The sequence below is a fragment of the Stomoxys calcitrans genome, chromosome 5 (genome assembly GCF_963082655.1).
Source record: "Stomoxys calcitrans chromosome 5, idStoCalc2.1, whole genome shotgun sequence".
NCBI classification, from domain to species: Eukaryota; Metazoa; Arthropoda; class Insecta; order Diptera; family Muscidae; genus Stomoxys; species Stomoxys calcitrans.
In genome coordinates, this window is record NC_081556.1 from 50,724,781 (window position 1) to 50,742,817 (window position 18,037).

General features: G+C 41.3%; 2 protein-coding genes across 2 annotated transcripts; one reads left to right on the forward strand and one right to left on the reverse strand.

Annotated features, from left to right (window-relative positions):
• On the forward strand, positions 1-7,512 carry LOC106095742 (valine--tRNA ligase). Its single transcript, XM_013263070.2, has 6 exons — positions 1-376; positions 732-899; positions 4,117-5,171; positions 5,238-5,445; positions 5,601-6,630; positions 6,696-7,512. Exons 1-6 carry the CDS (start codon positions 182-184, stop codon positions 7,196-7,198), a joined length of 3,159 nt encoding a protein of 1,052 aa, XP_013118524.2. The 5' UTR covers positions 1-181; the 3' UTR covers positions 7,199-7,512.
• Positions 7,513-12,298: 4,786 nt separating this feature from the next.
• Positions 12,299-17,341, reverse strand: LOC106095745 (rab proteins geranylgeranyltransferase component A). Its single transcript, XM_013263074.2, has 3 exons — positions 17,174-17,341; positions 15,950-17,071; positions 12,299-12,968 (listed from the first exon to the last, which is right to left on the reverse strand). Exons 1-3 carry the CDS (start codon positions 17,220-17,222, stop codon positions 12,520-12,522), a joined length of 1,620 nt encoding a protein of 539 aa, XP_013118528.2. The 5' UTR covers positions 17,223-17,341; the 3' UTR covers positions 12,299-12,519.
• Between the last annotated feature and the right edge of the window lie 696 nt (positions 17,342-18,037).

Genomic DNA, 18,037 nt, shown 5'->3' on the forward strand with positions numbered 1-18,037 from the left:
AACAAACTCATACATCGTGGCAATTCGGTTGGTTGCACACGTTTTTGCGACAGTTTCATCAGCAAAAGATAAAAAAGATAATCAATAAAATAAAAACCAGTGCGGAGCGTAATAAAAATAATTAAAAACTAAACATTTCGTTAACGTTGAGCATTTAGGAAAGTCTTGCCTGAATACAATCATGCCGGAAGAAAAACAGCCAGCTACTAATGGTGAGGCAGTGCCTGCTGCAGGTGTTGATGGTGAACCTCCCAAAACGGCAAAACAATTGGAGAAGGAAGCAAAGAAGGCTGAAAAATTGGCTAAACTTCAAGCTAAACTAGACAAAAAGGCTGCTACAGCTCCAGCTGCTGCAGAAAAGAAAGAAAAGCCCGAGGTAGGTCCTGATGCAACCATCATGAGTTTGCTTAGTGAGTGGTGACAAAAAAGTGAGTGGTGCATTGAATGAAATGAGTGTTCAATGCAATGCTTCTAAAAAAGGTGTAGTAGGGTTAAGGGGGTGAAGCTAAAAAGTAAGAGGGTCTTGCTACCTTTCTGTAAGTCATGTTTTTCTTTTTTTTTCTTGTGTTACAAAAATTGTTTAGTAATGTTATGGGGAGCAATATTGAACAATGCAATGAGTGAAAGTTTTAATGATAATAAGATTGCTACAAATCATAATTGTCTTTATTTCCCCTTTTAACTTATTCGTAATTTGTCATCTATTTTTTTTTTCTTTTGACATCTTACAGAAAAAGGTGAAAGAAGTGAAGGAAGCTGCAGTCTATACTGCCAACACAGCGCCGGGAGAGATGAAAGATATCAGTGGACCTTTACCGGATGCCTACAGTCCTGGATATGTTGAGGCTCAGTGGTATAGTTGGTGGGAGAAGCAAGGCTTCTTTACACCCGAATATGGGGTAAGTTTCATTCAATGATTTTTATTAACGGATTGTATTCAATAAGTTATGGACATTGAAAATTCGTCCCATTCAATATGAGTTATTTGGGCCATGAAGGTAGGGTCGTCTGATATTCGCCCTCACAATGGAGGCGGCCAATGCTAATCGCTGTTCAGAATTTCATTTAAAAGATTCACAAATTACGGTCTTTGTGAGCTAAAAATACTTCTATCGGTATATCAGTAAAAATAAAAGCTTAATTCAAGTGTTGTCCGGTTTTGGGTAATAGATAACATGAATATAGGAGTCCAATATGACACTGTCTAAATTTGAACAAACAATTGCCTCTTCAAATATGCTAGGAACTGAACAATAATACCAAGTAAATGTACATCTCAATCTTAAATGTACATCTCAAACTACATTAAAAAAGCAGCGTTGAGATTTCTTTCATAGCTCTTTGTTTGGTTTAAGTTTTAGTTCAAATACAAGGGGTTTGACTTGTCGAATGTCATGCTGCTGAGTGACACCTCTTCGTAGGGAGTTATGAATGACTGAAGACATCAGATATGTCCCGAGAATTAGTAAGGGTACAAACATTGAACATGCATTGTTGGTCTTTCTCATAAATAACTGCCAAACTCCATACAAAAAAAATAAATAAATAAATAATGCGTGAAGTAAATTTCGGATTTTTTATGTTAAACCATTATAGGGATCAGTTAAAAACATTTTATCTTATTGTTATATGAAAGCAAGATTTTTTGGAGCAAACAATTTTCTGCAAGAAGCTTTACAAAAATAAAAATATTACAATATGTTAAAGCTTTTCACAACTATACCGAAAGCAGAACAGAGTACCCTGCTTAAGGTTCGGACCTGAATCCCGTAGGTGGACGTGCTAACCAAACATGATGGTAGTCTCTCAGACAACCCCTTGCAAATATCTGGTATACCATAGAAAAGAAACTTATTTCTTGGCCGATGGCGTAAACAATTTTGTCCCCTTCCAATCATGCATACTATAAACAACTTGTCACCTTCGATCTTAAAGAGTTCTGCTGCATTTCTTTTCTTTAGTCGGGTTAAAGATATTTTGATCTCACTCTGGCTGGGTATTGTATACTCAAACAAGTCAGTGATTGGAGGGATTCTCGCCATAGTAGCTACAATAAGTAGAACAATGTTTCTCTCCATATGTTCAGCAGTTGGAATTGTTATCTGTCTTTTACTTCTCTCTTTTTTACTTCATATGGTTTGATATTGTTGTGTTTCATCCATTTGTCTGCTGGGTTCTAGGAACTATGCGACTTAGTTTGGGTACGTTCAGAGGGATTTAGTCCCAATTCAAGTAGGATAGGCTACGAAGTTTAACAGTTAGCGTATATTGTGTGGTCCCAGGTTACAGTTGGGACATACATCCAACACGGTGGCATCAATCCTAGCTCTGTATACGTTAAGACGGCTGCATCTGCAGGAAGGTATTTGAGCCGGATTTTCGGTTTGAGGGAGGCTTAGTTCTTCTGATGCAATAGGTGGTGGCCGATCTCCAAGGCCTGCATTCATTCGGTAGCTGTTCACTGCTATTGCTACCATGAATACTATCTAATCCAGCTTGCAACGCCACCTGATATAGAGGTTGTCTCTCGTAGCGCTGGTCTTGCCGCACCAGATCATGTAGATCAGCCCTGATATCACGCGGTGGATGACTATCCGTAATATGGTGATTTGGTGGTCTGCTATTGCTACTTTCAAAGGCAGCATCTTTTAATCCTGAGGAAACTGATCGTCGCAGTACTTAGCGCAGCATTCTTACGGATCTGAATGTTATTCCACTACGTTTCGCTCAGCTGGCGAGTCCACACTGGTGATGCATAGTTTACCACTGACCGTCCAATTGCCTTGAATGTAAGGCCAACTAGAATTTTTTGACAGCATCTCAAGTTCTGGCGGCAAGCGACTTGAAGACATTGTCTCTACTCCTCGCTTTGTACAAATTGCAGTGGCATGTACATGTACGAACCGGGTTGACCCGAGGGAGTCCTTATTGGCCAACAACAACAACAACAACTTATAAAGATTATCAAATATTTTTGTCAAGCTCGTTCCGTTCCATAAGACCAATCGAAGACTCCAGCCCGTGTGGTGTTCATTGGCGGGATAGTTGTTGGTCCGAGATCTTAGTCCTTCGATTATCACATGCAACACCTCATTCATCTCCCCTGACAATGGAGTGCACAGTATAGCTGAAGATTTGGAAGCGAATATATTCAAATTTCTGTCAGCAAAATAAACGACAAAATCGGCAAGGTAGTGATTTAACTTCAAAGAGGGGGGCCCGAAGTTTGTAATCCAACGTTTTAGACCCTGCTGGATAAACCTGTTAGAGGTTTCCTCATTACAGCGCATTACTGACTGTTTCGGAGGCTTTCGATAGGTTCAGAGCCACAAGGACAGTCCTATCGCATGGCCTGACCTGATTAAGACCACGGTTGTTGTTGTTGTAGCAGTGTATTGTACCTTGCCGACGAATCCATCGGGTCAATCTGGTACGTACAAATGGCTGCCATGGCTTATAATGTGTAGTGATGGCGTGCAAGCGGGGCTCAGTAAGTAAAAATTCTCCAACTTGGCTTGGGAGGAGTAGTCCCTCACTCGTCTTGGTTACTGGTGTAAGAAGGAAGATCGGTCTGCACGATTCCCCCTTGCTCGTGTCCTTCCCAAACTTCAGTAGCGGAATCACTGCCCATTTTACAGACATCGGGAATAATGAGAGTGCTCAGAGACAGAATGAGGATCTGCGTCATATACTCGACTCCTGGTACATCCAAGTTCTTCAGCATTATTGTTCAGCAAATTGTGATTATTGTTCACCGGCTCGAAGACCTCGAATACAACCAATGGCTCTCCTCATTGCCTTGTCACTCTTGGGATGCTCAGTAAAATGACAGTTGAATAATCGGGCGCATCTCTTCCGGTCAGCGTTTGAGGTCATGTCATCCCTCTTGCCAATGCCAACGTTTAAGTTACATTCCTTCGAGTACTCTACCCAGATTTCGCTTATGTTCGTTCGTACCCCGCTGTTCCTTAATCGAATGTTCATTGGCAAATTTGCATTTACATGTTAGTTGACCACCCCATTCCGCATCGAAATCCGTGAATTATTTGCATATTTTAAGTACACCAAACTTGTTCAAACTAACAAAACTCTAAACCCTTCCTTTAAAATTTGCAGCGTTCCAGCATTTCTGAAGAAAATCCCAAGGGCAAATTCGTAATGGTCATACCGCCACCTAATGTTACCGGTTCCCTTCACTTGGGCCATGCCCTCACAAATGCCATTGAGGATGCTGTAACGCGTTATAATCGCATGAAAGGTAAGACCACTTTGTGGGTTCCTGGCTGTGATCATGCTGGCATTGCGACACAAGTAGTTGTGGAAAAACTGTTGTGGCGCGAGGAAAAACTTACCCGTCACGATATGGGTCGAGAAAAATTCATAGAAAAAATTTGGGATTGGAGACGTGAGAAAGGTTGTAGAATTTACGACCAATTGAAGTGTTTGGGTTCGTCGTACGATTGGTCCCGCGTTGCTTTTACCATGGACCCTAAACTGTGCAAAGCCGTAACTGAGGCATTTGTTCGTTTGCATGAAGATGGCAGCATTTATCGTAGCTCGCGTTTGGTTAATTGGTCTTGCACTTTACGTTCTGCAATTTCCGACATTGAAGTAGATAAAATCGACATTCCCGGTCGTACCTTCTTTTCCATTCCTGGGTATGATGAGAAAGTGGAATTTGGTGTGCTTGTTAAATTTGCCTACAAAGTTGAGGATAGCGACGAAGAAATTATTGTGGCCACCACACGCATTGAGACAATGCTTGGAGATACTGGTGTGGCTGTACATCCCAAGGATGAACGCTACAAACATTTGCATGGCAAATTTGTTAAACATCCCTTCTGTTCGCGTCGTCTGCCAATTGTATGTGATGAATTTGTGGATATGAACTTTGGTACGGGTGCTGTCAAAATCACTCCAGCCCATGATCAAAATGATTACGAAGTGGGCAAGCGGTGTAATTTGCCTTTTATAACCATCTTCAATGATGACGGTTATATTATTGGAGACTATGGACAATTCACTGGTATGAAGCGATTCGAGTGCCGCAAACAAATTTTAATAAAGCTAAAGGAGCTGAATTTGTATCGGGAGACTGTCAACAATCCCATGGTGGTGCCATTCTGCAGCCGTTCCAAGGATGTGGTGGAGCCCATGATTAAGCCACAATGGTAAGAAAAAGTTAACCAAGCATATTCGGAAAATTTTTTTGAAGGATTTCTAATTCCTTTCAAAAGGTATGTTAAATGCTCAGAGATGGCTGAAAAAGCAACTGAGGTTGTACGTTCTGGTGAGCTCAAGATTATTCCTGAACATCATACAAAAACTTGGTATCACTGGATGGATGGCATTCGTGATTGGTGTGTGTCACGTCAATTGTGGTGGGGTCATCGTATACCAGCATATTTTGTCACATTCAATGATCCTGCTATACAATCTGGTTCCGTAAGTTTTGTAAAACAAACAATAAAAATAAGGATAGCATTAACCACACTCTATTATTACACGCCTTCTGCTTCTACAGGAGTCTGTGGTAATACGTTAAGCATAGTTTCGAATCCAGTAATATAACGTGTATTTCTTTTGTTTTCGCTCTACAGTCAGATGACGAGGCCTACTGGATTGTGGGCCGTACTGAAGAAGAGGCTTTGGCTAAAGCCGCTGAACGTTTCAAGGTTGATGTCAGTAAGATTGTGCTGAAGCAAGATGAAGACGTTTTGGATACATGGTTCAGTTCGGGTCTGTTTCCATTCTCTGTATTTGGCTGGCCCGATAATACAGCCGATTTGGAAGCATTCTATCCTACCACACTGTTGGAGACTGGTCATGATATTCTCTTCTTCTGGGTGGCACGCATGGTGTTCTTTGGACAGAAGTTATTGGGAAAACTACCGTTTAAGGAAGTTTATTTGCATCCCATGGTTCGTGATGCTCATGGTCGTAAAATGTCCAAATCTTTGGGTAATGTCATCGATCCCATGGATGTTATCAAGGGCATTTGCCTTGAAGGCTTGCATGCCCAGCTGGTAAACTCGAATTTGGATCCCCGCGAGATCGAAAAAGCCAAGGCTGGTCAGAAGCAGGATTACCCCAATGGTATTCCAGAGTGTGGTTCGGATGCTCTACGTTTTGCCTTGTGCGCCTACATCACACAAGCACGTGACATCAATTTAGATATAAATCGTGTCCAAGGCTATCGTTTCTTTTGCAACAAGCTGTGGAATGCCACCAAATTTGCCCTTATGTACTTTGCTGGCAATGAAAAGTTTACATCAAACTTCCAGCTGGATGGCAGCGAAAATAATATGGATGCTTGGATTTTGTCTCGCCTCTCAGCAGCCATTGAAGCCTGCAATAATGGTTTTGAGCAATACGATTTTGCAGCGGCCACAAGTGCTTGTTACAGTTTTTGGCTTTACGATTTGTGTGATGTATATTTGGAGTGCCTCAAACCCATTTTCCAAGCGGGTACCGATGATCAAAAATCAGCTGCGCGTAAAGCCTTGTTTGCCTGCTTAGATTTGGGACTTAAACTACTGTCACCTTTTATGCCTTTCATTACCGAGGAATTGTACCAGAGATTGCCGCGCGCTGACACCACACCAAGCATATGTGTGACCTCATATCCAGGTGAGTAAGCTGAAACATGAAATCGATTTCGTTTCATTTATGATTCTATTCTATTGGCTTTGCAGACAACACCTCATGGCGCAGTGAGCAGGTTGAAAAAGAAGTAGAATTTATGCAGAAGGCAGCACGTGTCATACGATCTGCTCGCTCCGACTACAATTTGCCCAACAAAACTAAAACGGAGGCCTACATCGTGTGCACTGATTCACAACCCAATGACATTCTTAAGAAATATGCCAGTGATTTGGCCACCGTATCGTATTGCTCGAAAATCGAGTTCGATGCAACGCCACCAGCTGGCTGTGCAATCCTCACCGTTTCCGGACAATGCGAAGTGCATTTACTACTTAAGGGGCTGATTGAGGCCGATAAAGAGATAACAAAATTGCAAAAGAAACAAGCACAGCTGGAGCAGACTGTAGCCAAACTGAAACAGGCTATGGCTGCAAGTGATTACACCACAAAGGTGCCTGCGGAAGTGCAGACAGCAAACACTGAAAAATTAGAACAATCTGAGAGTGAAATACAACGAATCGTACAGGCAATGGAAACTTTGAAACTAATGTAAATCGTTGGCAAGAAGTGCGAATATTTGAAAGTTTTACGCTGACTCATAATGAAACTTGTAATTCATTCTAATTGCATTTGCTCTCCTCCTCTGTCCTTCTTTGTATTTTTCTTCTTATTTATATGTTTCAATTATGATTTTATTTTAATTTAACCCTATTGTATTTATATGTACTAGGAAAAATGAGCGCTTGAAAAAGTCAAACTTAATGTGCTGCTTATTTGTTTTTATAAAAAAATAAATGCATGCCGTCAGAATATAATATAATGTGATGGCACATGAATAGCTTTGAAAGCCCATTACTACCCAGAGAACTTTAGTGTTTTATTTATAATTTTGTCTGCCCGTTAAGATGAGGTTCATTTTTCTAATGATGTGTTAACTTCTCTTTCGAGATGAGCTTAATGATCGAAAATTGTATGCAATGGAAAATCGAAGGCCACAGGAGATACACCACACCAACCATGATTTTATGCGTTTCGATCCCTTGGTAAGAGGGGGAATCATCATCAGAAATCCTTAGCTGTTAGGGCTTCAAAGGTCATACTTTGGAAATACATTGAAATACATACAACACTCACTAAACTCGGAATTTTGTCCTACTAGCTGTATCATTTTTCATCATGTAGGTTAGGTTGAAAAGAGGGTACATATATTAATCCGCCCCATGCCACTATGGACATACACCTAAGCCAGTAATCGGCTTGTTGTGCGCTCTTAAAACTATAAAATAACCTCTAAAAAGAAAATTTTATGTTAAGAATTTCATGCTACTTACAAAATCCTTGTATATTATAGCCGTTGAGTGAAGCGGACGTGTTTTCATTTCGCTCCTCAAAGAAAAAAAATATATATCCGTATCTCGGAACAGGTACTACCAATTACGAAAAAAAATTTTAAAGCCTTTTGGAGTAGGCTAGAAATGGACTCCAAATGCTCAACATCTGTGGTGGTGGCGTCAGACCGTAGCTTGTTGTCCTCTCCTATAGGTGTGGGTACCTTGACACCTGTATTCGAGAGTAATGCTTCAAGCGCACTAATTCGTCAGACTAATTAATGAGGAAGAGACGGATAAACCAGAGGGATGCACAGTTTGTCCCCAGCCTTTAAGTAAAGGTGGTGTTTCTGACTCGGATTCATCGCAGCCGAATCGAGAGATGAGGGCATCGGGATGACAGCAGAAGTGAACGATGGCCTTGCAAAGCTCACAAGCAGACCGAGAAAGCAATCCGATGCACGACGAAGGAGACAGAGGAGTATGTACCGGCAGCGTAATTGGGCGAAAGTGCAGGATGCTGGAAGGGATAGAACTGACATTCCAAGCACTTCTATGGAAGCTGGAAAAAGAATCAGATCTCCCGAAGAGCATAACACTGCTAAAATATTGAAGAAGAAAAAGAGCTCCCTGTTTTCAAGTACTCTAGGAAAACCAAGCCAGGGCAGTGTCCTGCGGAGGTAGAAAAAGTTGCAACAGGTACGAAGGAAGCGCGCACGGCCCCTGAGTCTTCATGGAGGAATGTGACCTCCAAAAGGGGCCACAACTATCACGGAAGGGAAAGATGTTTGCTGAGAATGGTAAGGAGCCGCCCTCTTACGCCAGAGTGTCACGGAAGTACAACAGAGATGAGCTGACTTATGCAGTCATCTATATCGGCAGTGCATCCGTTAGGATTCTATAAGATCATCGATCCCAAGTGGAGGATCTGGTTAAAGACCGGCTTTCGCGATCAACAAATACCGGCACTCAGGTGGAGACACAATATCAGACATGAACCAACTTAGGGGGGAAGGTATTGAAATCAATTAAGGATTTTGTAGGTTAAGTGAGCTCGTAGTCCTATGTGTCCCGTTACGTTACCAATAGCTATACTGACCTCCTTCTTACTTCCTTTCTGTAATAGCCTCGTCTTCTCACGATCTGGATCCCACCTTAGGATTTTCGCCATCCTACCGACCGTTTCGCTGTTCCACAATGTTGCATGCGCATTCTTCGCCCACTCACTCAACTCGGGCTACATCGACCCGAAATGCTTCGGGTTAACCTAGATTATTTACGGCAGTCCTCTGGCTTTCACCGCCAAATCGTCTGCCCTTTCATTTTCCCTTACTCCGTTATGGCCCAACACCTAAACGATGTGGATTTTGCCATCCTCAGAGAGGCGTTAATCTCCTTCTTACACTGCAGAATTGTTCGTGACCTTACCGCCCTGGTTGTTAATGCCCTTATGGCAATTTTACTGTCGGTAAAGATGTTCACACTCGACATCCTCGCGTCAACACCACATCACCTCACTTATTCCGTGATCGCCCGGATCTCCGCCTGCAGGACCGTATTATGGTCAGCCAGTCTAAAACTGATCTCAGTCCCTGGGTTCTCAATGTAGACCCCCAGGCCCACTCTGTCCTCTAGCTTTGATCCATCAGTGTAACATGATGTTCCAGATGACAATACTAGGGTTCGGTCAATCCAAGACTGTGCCTCTGGCAGCAGCGCCTCGCACTCGACTTTAAGGTTCATCTCAGGTGTCCGATCAGAAACCTCTTTCTTTCCTTCCAGGTTTTTTATCGTCGCCTCGTTTATACCGCGATGGTATTAGCTGCCCCATCCTCAATCCATTCTCCCATTGCCTTTAATCTGGATATCAATGAGTCGGATATCTAGAATAGTCTCCAGTGCCCTAGTGGGCGTCGTCCTTATTGCTCCGCCTATACCAAGACAACATGTTATCTGAGCCTGTTATATGGTCTTTATGTTGAACTTTTTCTCCATAGCAGTCCACCAAACTACTGAGGCGGATTCAGGCCCCATTTCGAGCCTTAAGCCCGTGTACATAGTGCCCCACTGTGCCTTCTCAGTACGCTCCTGAATGTGACACCAATTCAGTTTCTTGTCCAAGATCACACCTATGTATTTGACCTTGCCAGTTATCGAAATCGTCTTATTGAGAAAAAGTGGTAACATGGACAAGATCTACCCCAAATAATGAAAGTTTTCATTCTATGTGCAGAAATTCGCGTTCATATGCGTTTTTTTTTATCATATTCGTATCAGAATATCGTTCGATATGTGCTGAAGCGAAGTCAAATGAAAAGATAGAATTACATGGGAACTATTTTTTGTCCATGGTAATTCCTGGGCTATTGATCTTTAAAAACAATGCTTGTTGTTGTAGTCACATTTTCATGTGGAGGTGGCGATCCCCATCAAGCTCTTGTGTGAGCAAGCTCGTTCCGATCCAAAGGACCGATTACCGCGAACAAGGTGGCCATTGGTTATTTAAAGGCGCCAACAACTCGCCTTGTCATATAGAGCATCATAGACACTCAGTATTTGTGCAAGAGCTGATGCCACCCGTCCTCTCACTGAGACTCTCCGCTCGATACCGCTGATTGTCCGCGACTGCTGTTGCAGCTACTCCGTATAGAGCATTACACTATCCGCAACCTGTGGACGCACCCGGTAGCTCGCAGCTAAGCTTCTCGTGACAGCAATGAACACCACACAAGTCGTACCTTAATGTTCGAGTCTGTGTGGTGCTTACAGATATCCCGTGCCGGGCAGATGCTGTAAATAGCTACCGGGTGAATGTAGTCCTTGGAGAACGATCGCCTCCCATTGACCTCCCCCGGCAAACCAGAGTAGTTCTGGCTCAATTACGTTCCGGCAGATGCAGCCGCCTCAACTCCTACAGAGCAAGGATTGATGCCGACGTGCAGATATGTGTCCCGATTGTAACCAGGGACCACACGATACACGTCACCTGTTTAACTGCCCAGCTAGACCCACTCGACTCAGACCCAGATCCCTGTGAACGCACCCCATCATAGTCGCAGAGTTCCTGGGTCTTGACACTCAACAGAATCCAGCAGACGAAAGATAGAACACAACAAACTGCTACAACAACAATTTACAATTTTATAAAACAATCCCATGGCAGCCGGTTTTATGTACCGGATTGACCCGATGAATTCCTTCATCGGCAAGGGCTGCTGCCTCTGTGTACCACACACTGCTACTACAACAACAATTTTATAAACAAACTATAAAAGAATACAAGAAATAGAATTTACAAATTTTATAAACAAATACATAGAAGGCACCTTAAGTTCACATAATCCACAAAGGAGCAAATAAGGAGAAAAAACTTTGAACATAAGGGGAAATATGAGAAAAACGATTAACGGAATATAGATGATAGGTAGCACTTTTAAAGGATTTGCGCACCCTGTCCATACTCTGGGCCGATGTACCACAATAAATATTGCACATTATCAGAGCATAAACCAGTTTAGTCATCATAGACCTTCGTAGCAATAGATCGCATTTATGTAGACGACCCAAAGAGCCATATGTACGCGATACAACCCGAAATCCAACTTGTCGTCTAATATGACACCTAAACATTCCAGTTGATCTACCATTATAGGAAATATCGAAAGATGTCGGTTGAGAAGAAAATATCATGGTCTTTGTCTTCTCAGGATTAACCTTTAATTTATTCCGTGCCATCCAATTCTGTAACATGTGCATGGTGTTCTTATGTTCCATCACGTCCATGGAACTATGCTCTCCTGTAAATAAAATTAGCTTAGCATCAGCAAATAAATACATAGAGCAATATTCACCAACACTACTTCATAACAGATCATTTATATACAAAATGATCTGTTGCCCTGGGTTCCGTCTTAGGACCAATACTCTCCCTAAGACGGAACCCAGGGGAACTTCACTTCTAACAGGGAAAGATTCCAGATGTTTCGCCATACAAACAAACGCACTGATACCTGTCCATGAGAGAGGACAATATAAGTTGACAAGCGTTCCACCCAATACCATAAAGGTCACTCAGCTTTTGAAGAAGAATGGAATATTCCATCCTGTCGAAAGCTTTCTCTAAATCCATGGACAGTAGAATAGAGAGTTTTTTGTCTTTAAAATTGCCCCTAATTAAATCAGTCAATCCAAGTAGTATTTTGTCCATGATAATTCCTGGGCTATTGATCTTTAAAAACAATGGTCTTCTTTTCTGCATGAAAGAGATGCCAAGCTACAATTGATCCAATAAACTGGTCAAGAATCAATACAATACAAAAATGTGCTACAAGTGAAAGACAGGCAATTTTATTATAAATATAAATGTATGTATGTAAATGTCATAAAAATATGCTGTGCTTAATGTATTGTTGTTAAAGCGCTAATATATGTAGTAATAATAATAATAATAAGTTATAGAAAAATCTAATGTTCTTTGTTTTGCATAGATGTACGTAATGTTGTTAAATTTGCTTTAGACAAATGCTTGCAAAGTAAGTGCGTTATTCTAAGATTCCATTGGTTCGGCCTGATTTCCATCGGCCTCTTCTTTCTCCAAAATATCCATTTGTTCTGCAAACTTTTCAATTTCACGCAATTGTGCTTTCAGATCATCCGGTAGCTGTTGCTCACTCAATGCCTTAGGGTCTTCACCTTCAATAACAATTTCCTCTGGATCGGGGGCACGTGGTAGGAATTCCAGATCGGTGTATAATTTCGAGAAAATACTGCGAGCATTTTCAATTGACTTATCATAGTCGAGCTCATAGAAAGGTGCTGCGGTAGCATGTATTAATGGTGATGTATTCGATGGCATTTCATAACCACTTATGCTGAAATATGATGAGTATAATAGAGTAGGCGCTTCTGGCGCATTGTTGAATATTTGTTGAGTAAAATCTTCAAGATCAGACTGGGGATTATCACTTAAGGCGCTCGTTGTAAGATGGAATACACCTGGAAAAATATAGGTCATAAGATAAGCTGTGTAGTGCATGAAATTATTATTGTTATTTTATGCTAATTTATGGTCCAGTTCAATCCTAGCTCAAGAATTATAATTCTATGAAATAGAGAATAGGAAATCGAAACTATTGGGTTGTCCAAAAAGTAATTGCGGGTTTTTTAAAAGAAAGTAAATGCATTTTTAATAAAGCTTAGAATGAACTTTAATCCAATATACTTTTTTACACTTTTTTCTAAAGCAAGCTAAAAGTAACAGCTGATAACTGCTAGAAGAAAGAATGCAATTACAGAGTCCCAAGCTGTGAAAAAAATTGTCAACGCCGACTATATGAAAAATCCGCAATTACTTTTTGGGCAACCCAATACAACCAGAAAATTGACCAATCAGATAATACGTAAAAAATTAATTGCAAATGCAAATTTTGCCCATGAACGTTCCACTAAGGAACAGGGGCAAACTTCTCACATATCAATGAGTGCAGTCCGATTCAAGTTTAAGCTCAGTGATAAGGGGCCTCTTTTTTATAGCCGAGTCCGAACGGCGTGCCGCAGTGCGACACCTCTTTGGACAAAAGTTTTACCAGGGCATAGTACCTCACAAATGTTGCCAGCATTAGGAGGGTATAACCATCGCTGAAAATTTTTTCTGATGGTCTCGCCAGAATTCGAACCCAGGCGTTCAGCGTCATAGGCGAACATGCTAACCTCTGCGCTACGGTGGCCTCCACGTAAAAATTGAATAATTGATTATTAAGGCTACTTTAACCTTTGGCAGAGATAAAATGATACGTCCTCACTCACCTAAAGGGGTAAGTGGTACTAGTACAGGCTCGGTATGGGATGACTATGAGCACCACACGCGTTAAAACTCTGAGCTCGGACTTGTGTGTTGTTCATCGTCATCACGAGAAGCTCAACAGATTGCGGATAGGCGATTGCTCCGAAGGAATAGCTGCAAACAGTGCTGACATATTTTTGAAGGTTCCTACCAAAACTGGTAGGTTTTTTTTTCTTTGTAGGTTGGTAGGCTGACCTAAATTTTTGGTAGATTTCCAAAAATTCCAAATTAATTCACTTCTTGTCGTTTCTGCGTATTCGTTAAGAGTGCAGAACAAAACCATGGATGTCGAGAGACCAAATACTGTTACAAGGGGTCTTACTGTTTTAAATTTCGGTAAAAAGGGCGTAAGTTCTGATATAGACTGTTACTGGTACGATTGTTAAGGGATCTCTTTCAAATTACGTAAATTCTCAATAGGAAAAGCGGCTTTGAGCCTTCAATCAGAAAATTTGAGCCTTCAATCAGAAGGGGCAATATGTGGCCGCCGTATACAAATATGTTGAGGGGTCCATAACGATGCAAATTACCAATTTGCATCGTTATGGCACATTTCTGGTTCCAAACATTAACGGTCCTATTCTGAATAACAATTCCCTGGGAGTTTATTCCCTACTCCCTTTTTCCCTGTTCTGAAATAACAATTTACTGGGAGTTTGTTACCTTCTCCCTTTTACCTTATTCTAAACAAACTTCGAAAAAGGAAAATATCTCCCAGGGAAAAAAGGAGCAATTCTGAATCGAAATTAAAGGAAAATGAGACGATAAAACTTGGGAAAAATTACCCCAAAGAAATGAAAGGGAGCTAGGATAAAAAATTGTACCAGTTCTTACTATTTACGAAGAATTTAAAATGTATGGAAATTATTTTTCACTTTTTCATCAAATTCAAGTAGAAAATTTGTTCTCCCGGTTTAAATATGTCATGTACCCACCATAGAAGATTTGCATAAGTTTTTCGGTTTTATTGACAAAATACGAGCATTCTAGAATTGGTATATGAATATCCATAGTTTCAAAATATGTGGTTCATATTTTAATATTCTTAGACCCATATGTATAAAGAGTTGTCGACTCCGTTCGGAGTCGGATACTAAAAGTGGGTCCCTTATCATTTAACTTAAAGTAGAATCGGGCGGCACTCAATGATAATGGAATATTCGTGGGCAATTTTTCAAAAATACTTGCCGCCGCATTTGGCAGCATTTACACCACAGGAGTAGGAATAAATCCATAAGTCGCTTTTTAGCATCACAATGTCCAGCAGCCATCCCAACCACCAAGAAAAGCGGCCACCGCCCTGAAATGTCGATTATATCTTCAAATTCTAGCTCCAAAAAAATAGGAATTTAGATAAAGCGGCGTATTTGCAGACCACCACAGCATTTATGATGACAAAGGAGAAGCACAACTCTATACTACACACTAAAGTATTCTGCCCAAGAACGATCCGGTAGATTCAGCCACCTTATCTCCTTCTGGCAAGGGAAAACGCCAACATGCAGGATGTGTGCCCAATTCCCGACAGGGCATAGCTGTGAGCACCACACAAGCCGGAACATTGAAATCCGATTTTGTAGGAGTTGCGAGCTACAGGGTACGTCCACAGGTTCATACGGAGTAGCTGCAACGCCAATCGCGGACAATCATCGTTATCGAGCGGAGAGCTCGGGCGGCACCGGCTCTTGCACAAATACGGATAGTCTCAGTGAGAGGCTGGGCGGCATCGGCTCTTGCTTGAATACTTCTCTTGGAGGTTACCGTGGAGCAGAGGTTAGCATGTTCGCTTATGACGCCGAATGCATGGGTTCAAATCCCGGCGTGAATATCAGAAAAATTGTTTGCGGTGGTTATCGTCTTACTAATGTGAGGTATCCTGCCATGTTAACACTTCTCTACCAAGTGATGCCGCTAAGCGGCACGCCGGTCGCATCCGGCATAAAAAAAGGAGGCCCCTTATCATTGAGCTTAAACATTAATCGACCATTGATATATGATTTAAAGTTGTTCATGGGAAATTAAGTGGTAGTCATAAAACTTCTCTACCTGGGGTGTCGTTCTATGACATACCGCACAGTTTTACCTCAAAATCAATATTTAAACAAAAAAACAAATTTAATTATTGGCTACTTACACAAATCCTTTGGCGTTGTTCCCGAGTAATGAGATAATTGTATTAGAATGGCCTCACGTTTGCCATCAGCAGTAATAAGCCTTAAAAGATTTACACCTCCCCCGCCGGAATTCAGTTCAATGCTTCCCAATGGAGAAGAGGCAATAAATATAGCTCTCGATAAATAATTTTTGGGATTTCCACTTCTCAACTGTTCAGGCATATTGCTGGTAGAGCAAACAATATGCTTGGCCTCAACCTTATGTTGGCCATCTACCTCAATGTTAACTGTTTGCGCTTCGGCATTCATGTTGATAGCACTTATCTGACGTTTCAAACAATATATGCCACCAAAAACGGCACAGAGTCTACAAAAGCATTGTGGTATCTCGCCACACCCATACATGGGAAATATGAAAGGCGTATTGCCGTAACGTCCTAAACTCTGTAAAAATTTTTTTGTGCGCTCCATTCCCTCTTCGAAGGGCGTGTCCTCATTTGTCATGGCAATGGCTTGCATAACACATCGATTGATTTTCTCAGTCACTTTCTGTTGGCGCAAGTATTCAAGGAATGGCTTGCCACGAAATTCAGCCATGTCTTCCTCGAATTTATCCTCGCCATAGGTCAAACATATGGTAAGGAATTTCATAAGCAGTCTTTTCTCTACTATGCTCAAATCTTTGGTATTAAAAACATCACTTCTGGAACAGGGTACACTCAATAACTGGCCCTCGAATTGGGTGAAAATACGATCTACTGCTCTAAATTCAGCATAACGACAAATATTGGATGAGATCAGCAGTTGCACCAGCGAACCAGACGAGTATAGGATTTTCGGGCATAGATCCATATTAAATTTCCGAGAAAGCTTCAGAACACTTTCCGCCGACCATTGTTTAGTCTTGGGTTCACCATCCCCTTCAGCCGTTTCCTCTTTGGGTTCGTCTTGTAGTGGTATATGCCACTGAAAGCTCCCATTTCTAATTTCTTTGCATGTAGCATTACCTTCGCTCAGCAAAGAGTTAAACGCATCTAAATTAAAGGAAGCCCAAGAACCACCGTAATATTCATTTGGGTCAATGTGTAGTACAGTTTTGCCCACACGACTAGCTGCGGCTGCCACACAAGACTCAGGAAAGCCTAAAAAGTAAGCGATACAACAAACATCATCAGTGGTGAAAGGCAGAAGGATGATTCATTCATTTGTGGTTGAACGACCACCATCATTGGATAGACACTTACCTGTACCGATAACAATTAAATCAAATTCTTTGGGCAAATCTTCGTCCATCTTAATTACACTACTATAAATATGTATTTATTAATTATATTATTAAATTATTAAATCTATTGATTTTTTCCAATCAGAATTTGAGATTAGCGAAAATGGAATGCGATGTGAAAAACCAACAGCTGATGTATAATAACCGTCGTTAGAAATCGGTCTGCATCGGCTTTGTTAGATAAAACAGGGTGACATTGAATATGCCGACTTGCAAATAATTAAAAGCCAAATGCCTCATTAGTGGTGTTTTATTTACCCATTAAGCGCAGTCTGCACCTCTGGCGAAATTTTCGATACCATAAGAAATGCATTGACATATCCTCATGGCACAACTAAGAGGCAGGATGTACTTATAAGGTGAGGTCATGCGAACAGCTGAGTACAAAATGGCTTAGGATTTCAATAAAATCACATTTGTGAACTCCGAGAAACATTTATTTGAAATCAAAATGACTTGGTTTGTTGATATTAGATTATTTCGGATGTGGTGTCAGTGCTGCTAACGTTAAAGTATAAAGCATTAGCGGGAATAGCGTTTTATTTATCCATAAGCTAGCGAATCTGCTAGAATGGTAAATAAAACACAGCAGATGCCGGTAAGTGTGTTTTGGCAGTCCAGCAACAATTTTTAAATTAAAGCACTTTTTTTGTTTGCACACGCACAACCCGGGCTGCATATGGTGCGCAACCTTTGTTCAATAATCCCATGGCAGCCGGTTGTACATACCAGATTGACTCGATGGATTCCTTCATCGGCAAGGGCTGCCGCCTCAGTGTACAAACAACATCAACCTTAGTTCTATTGCGTTGTTAGTTGACAA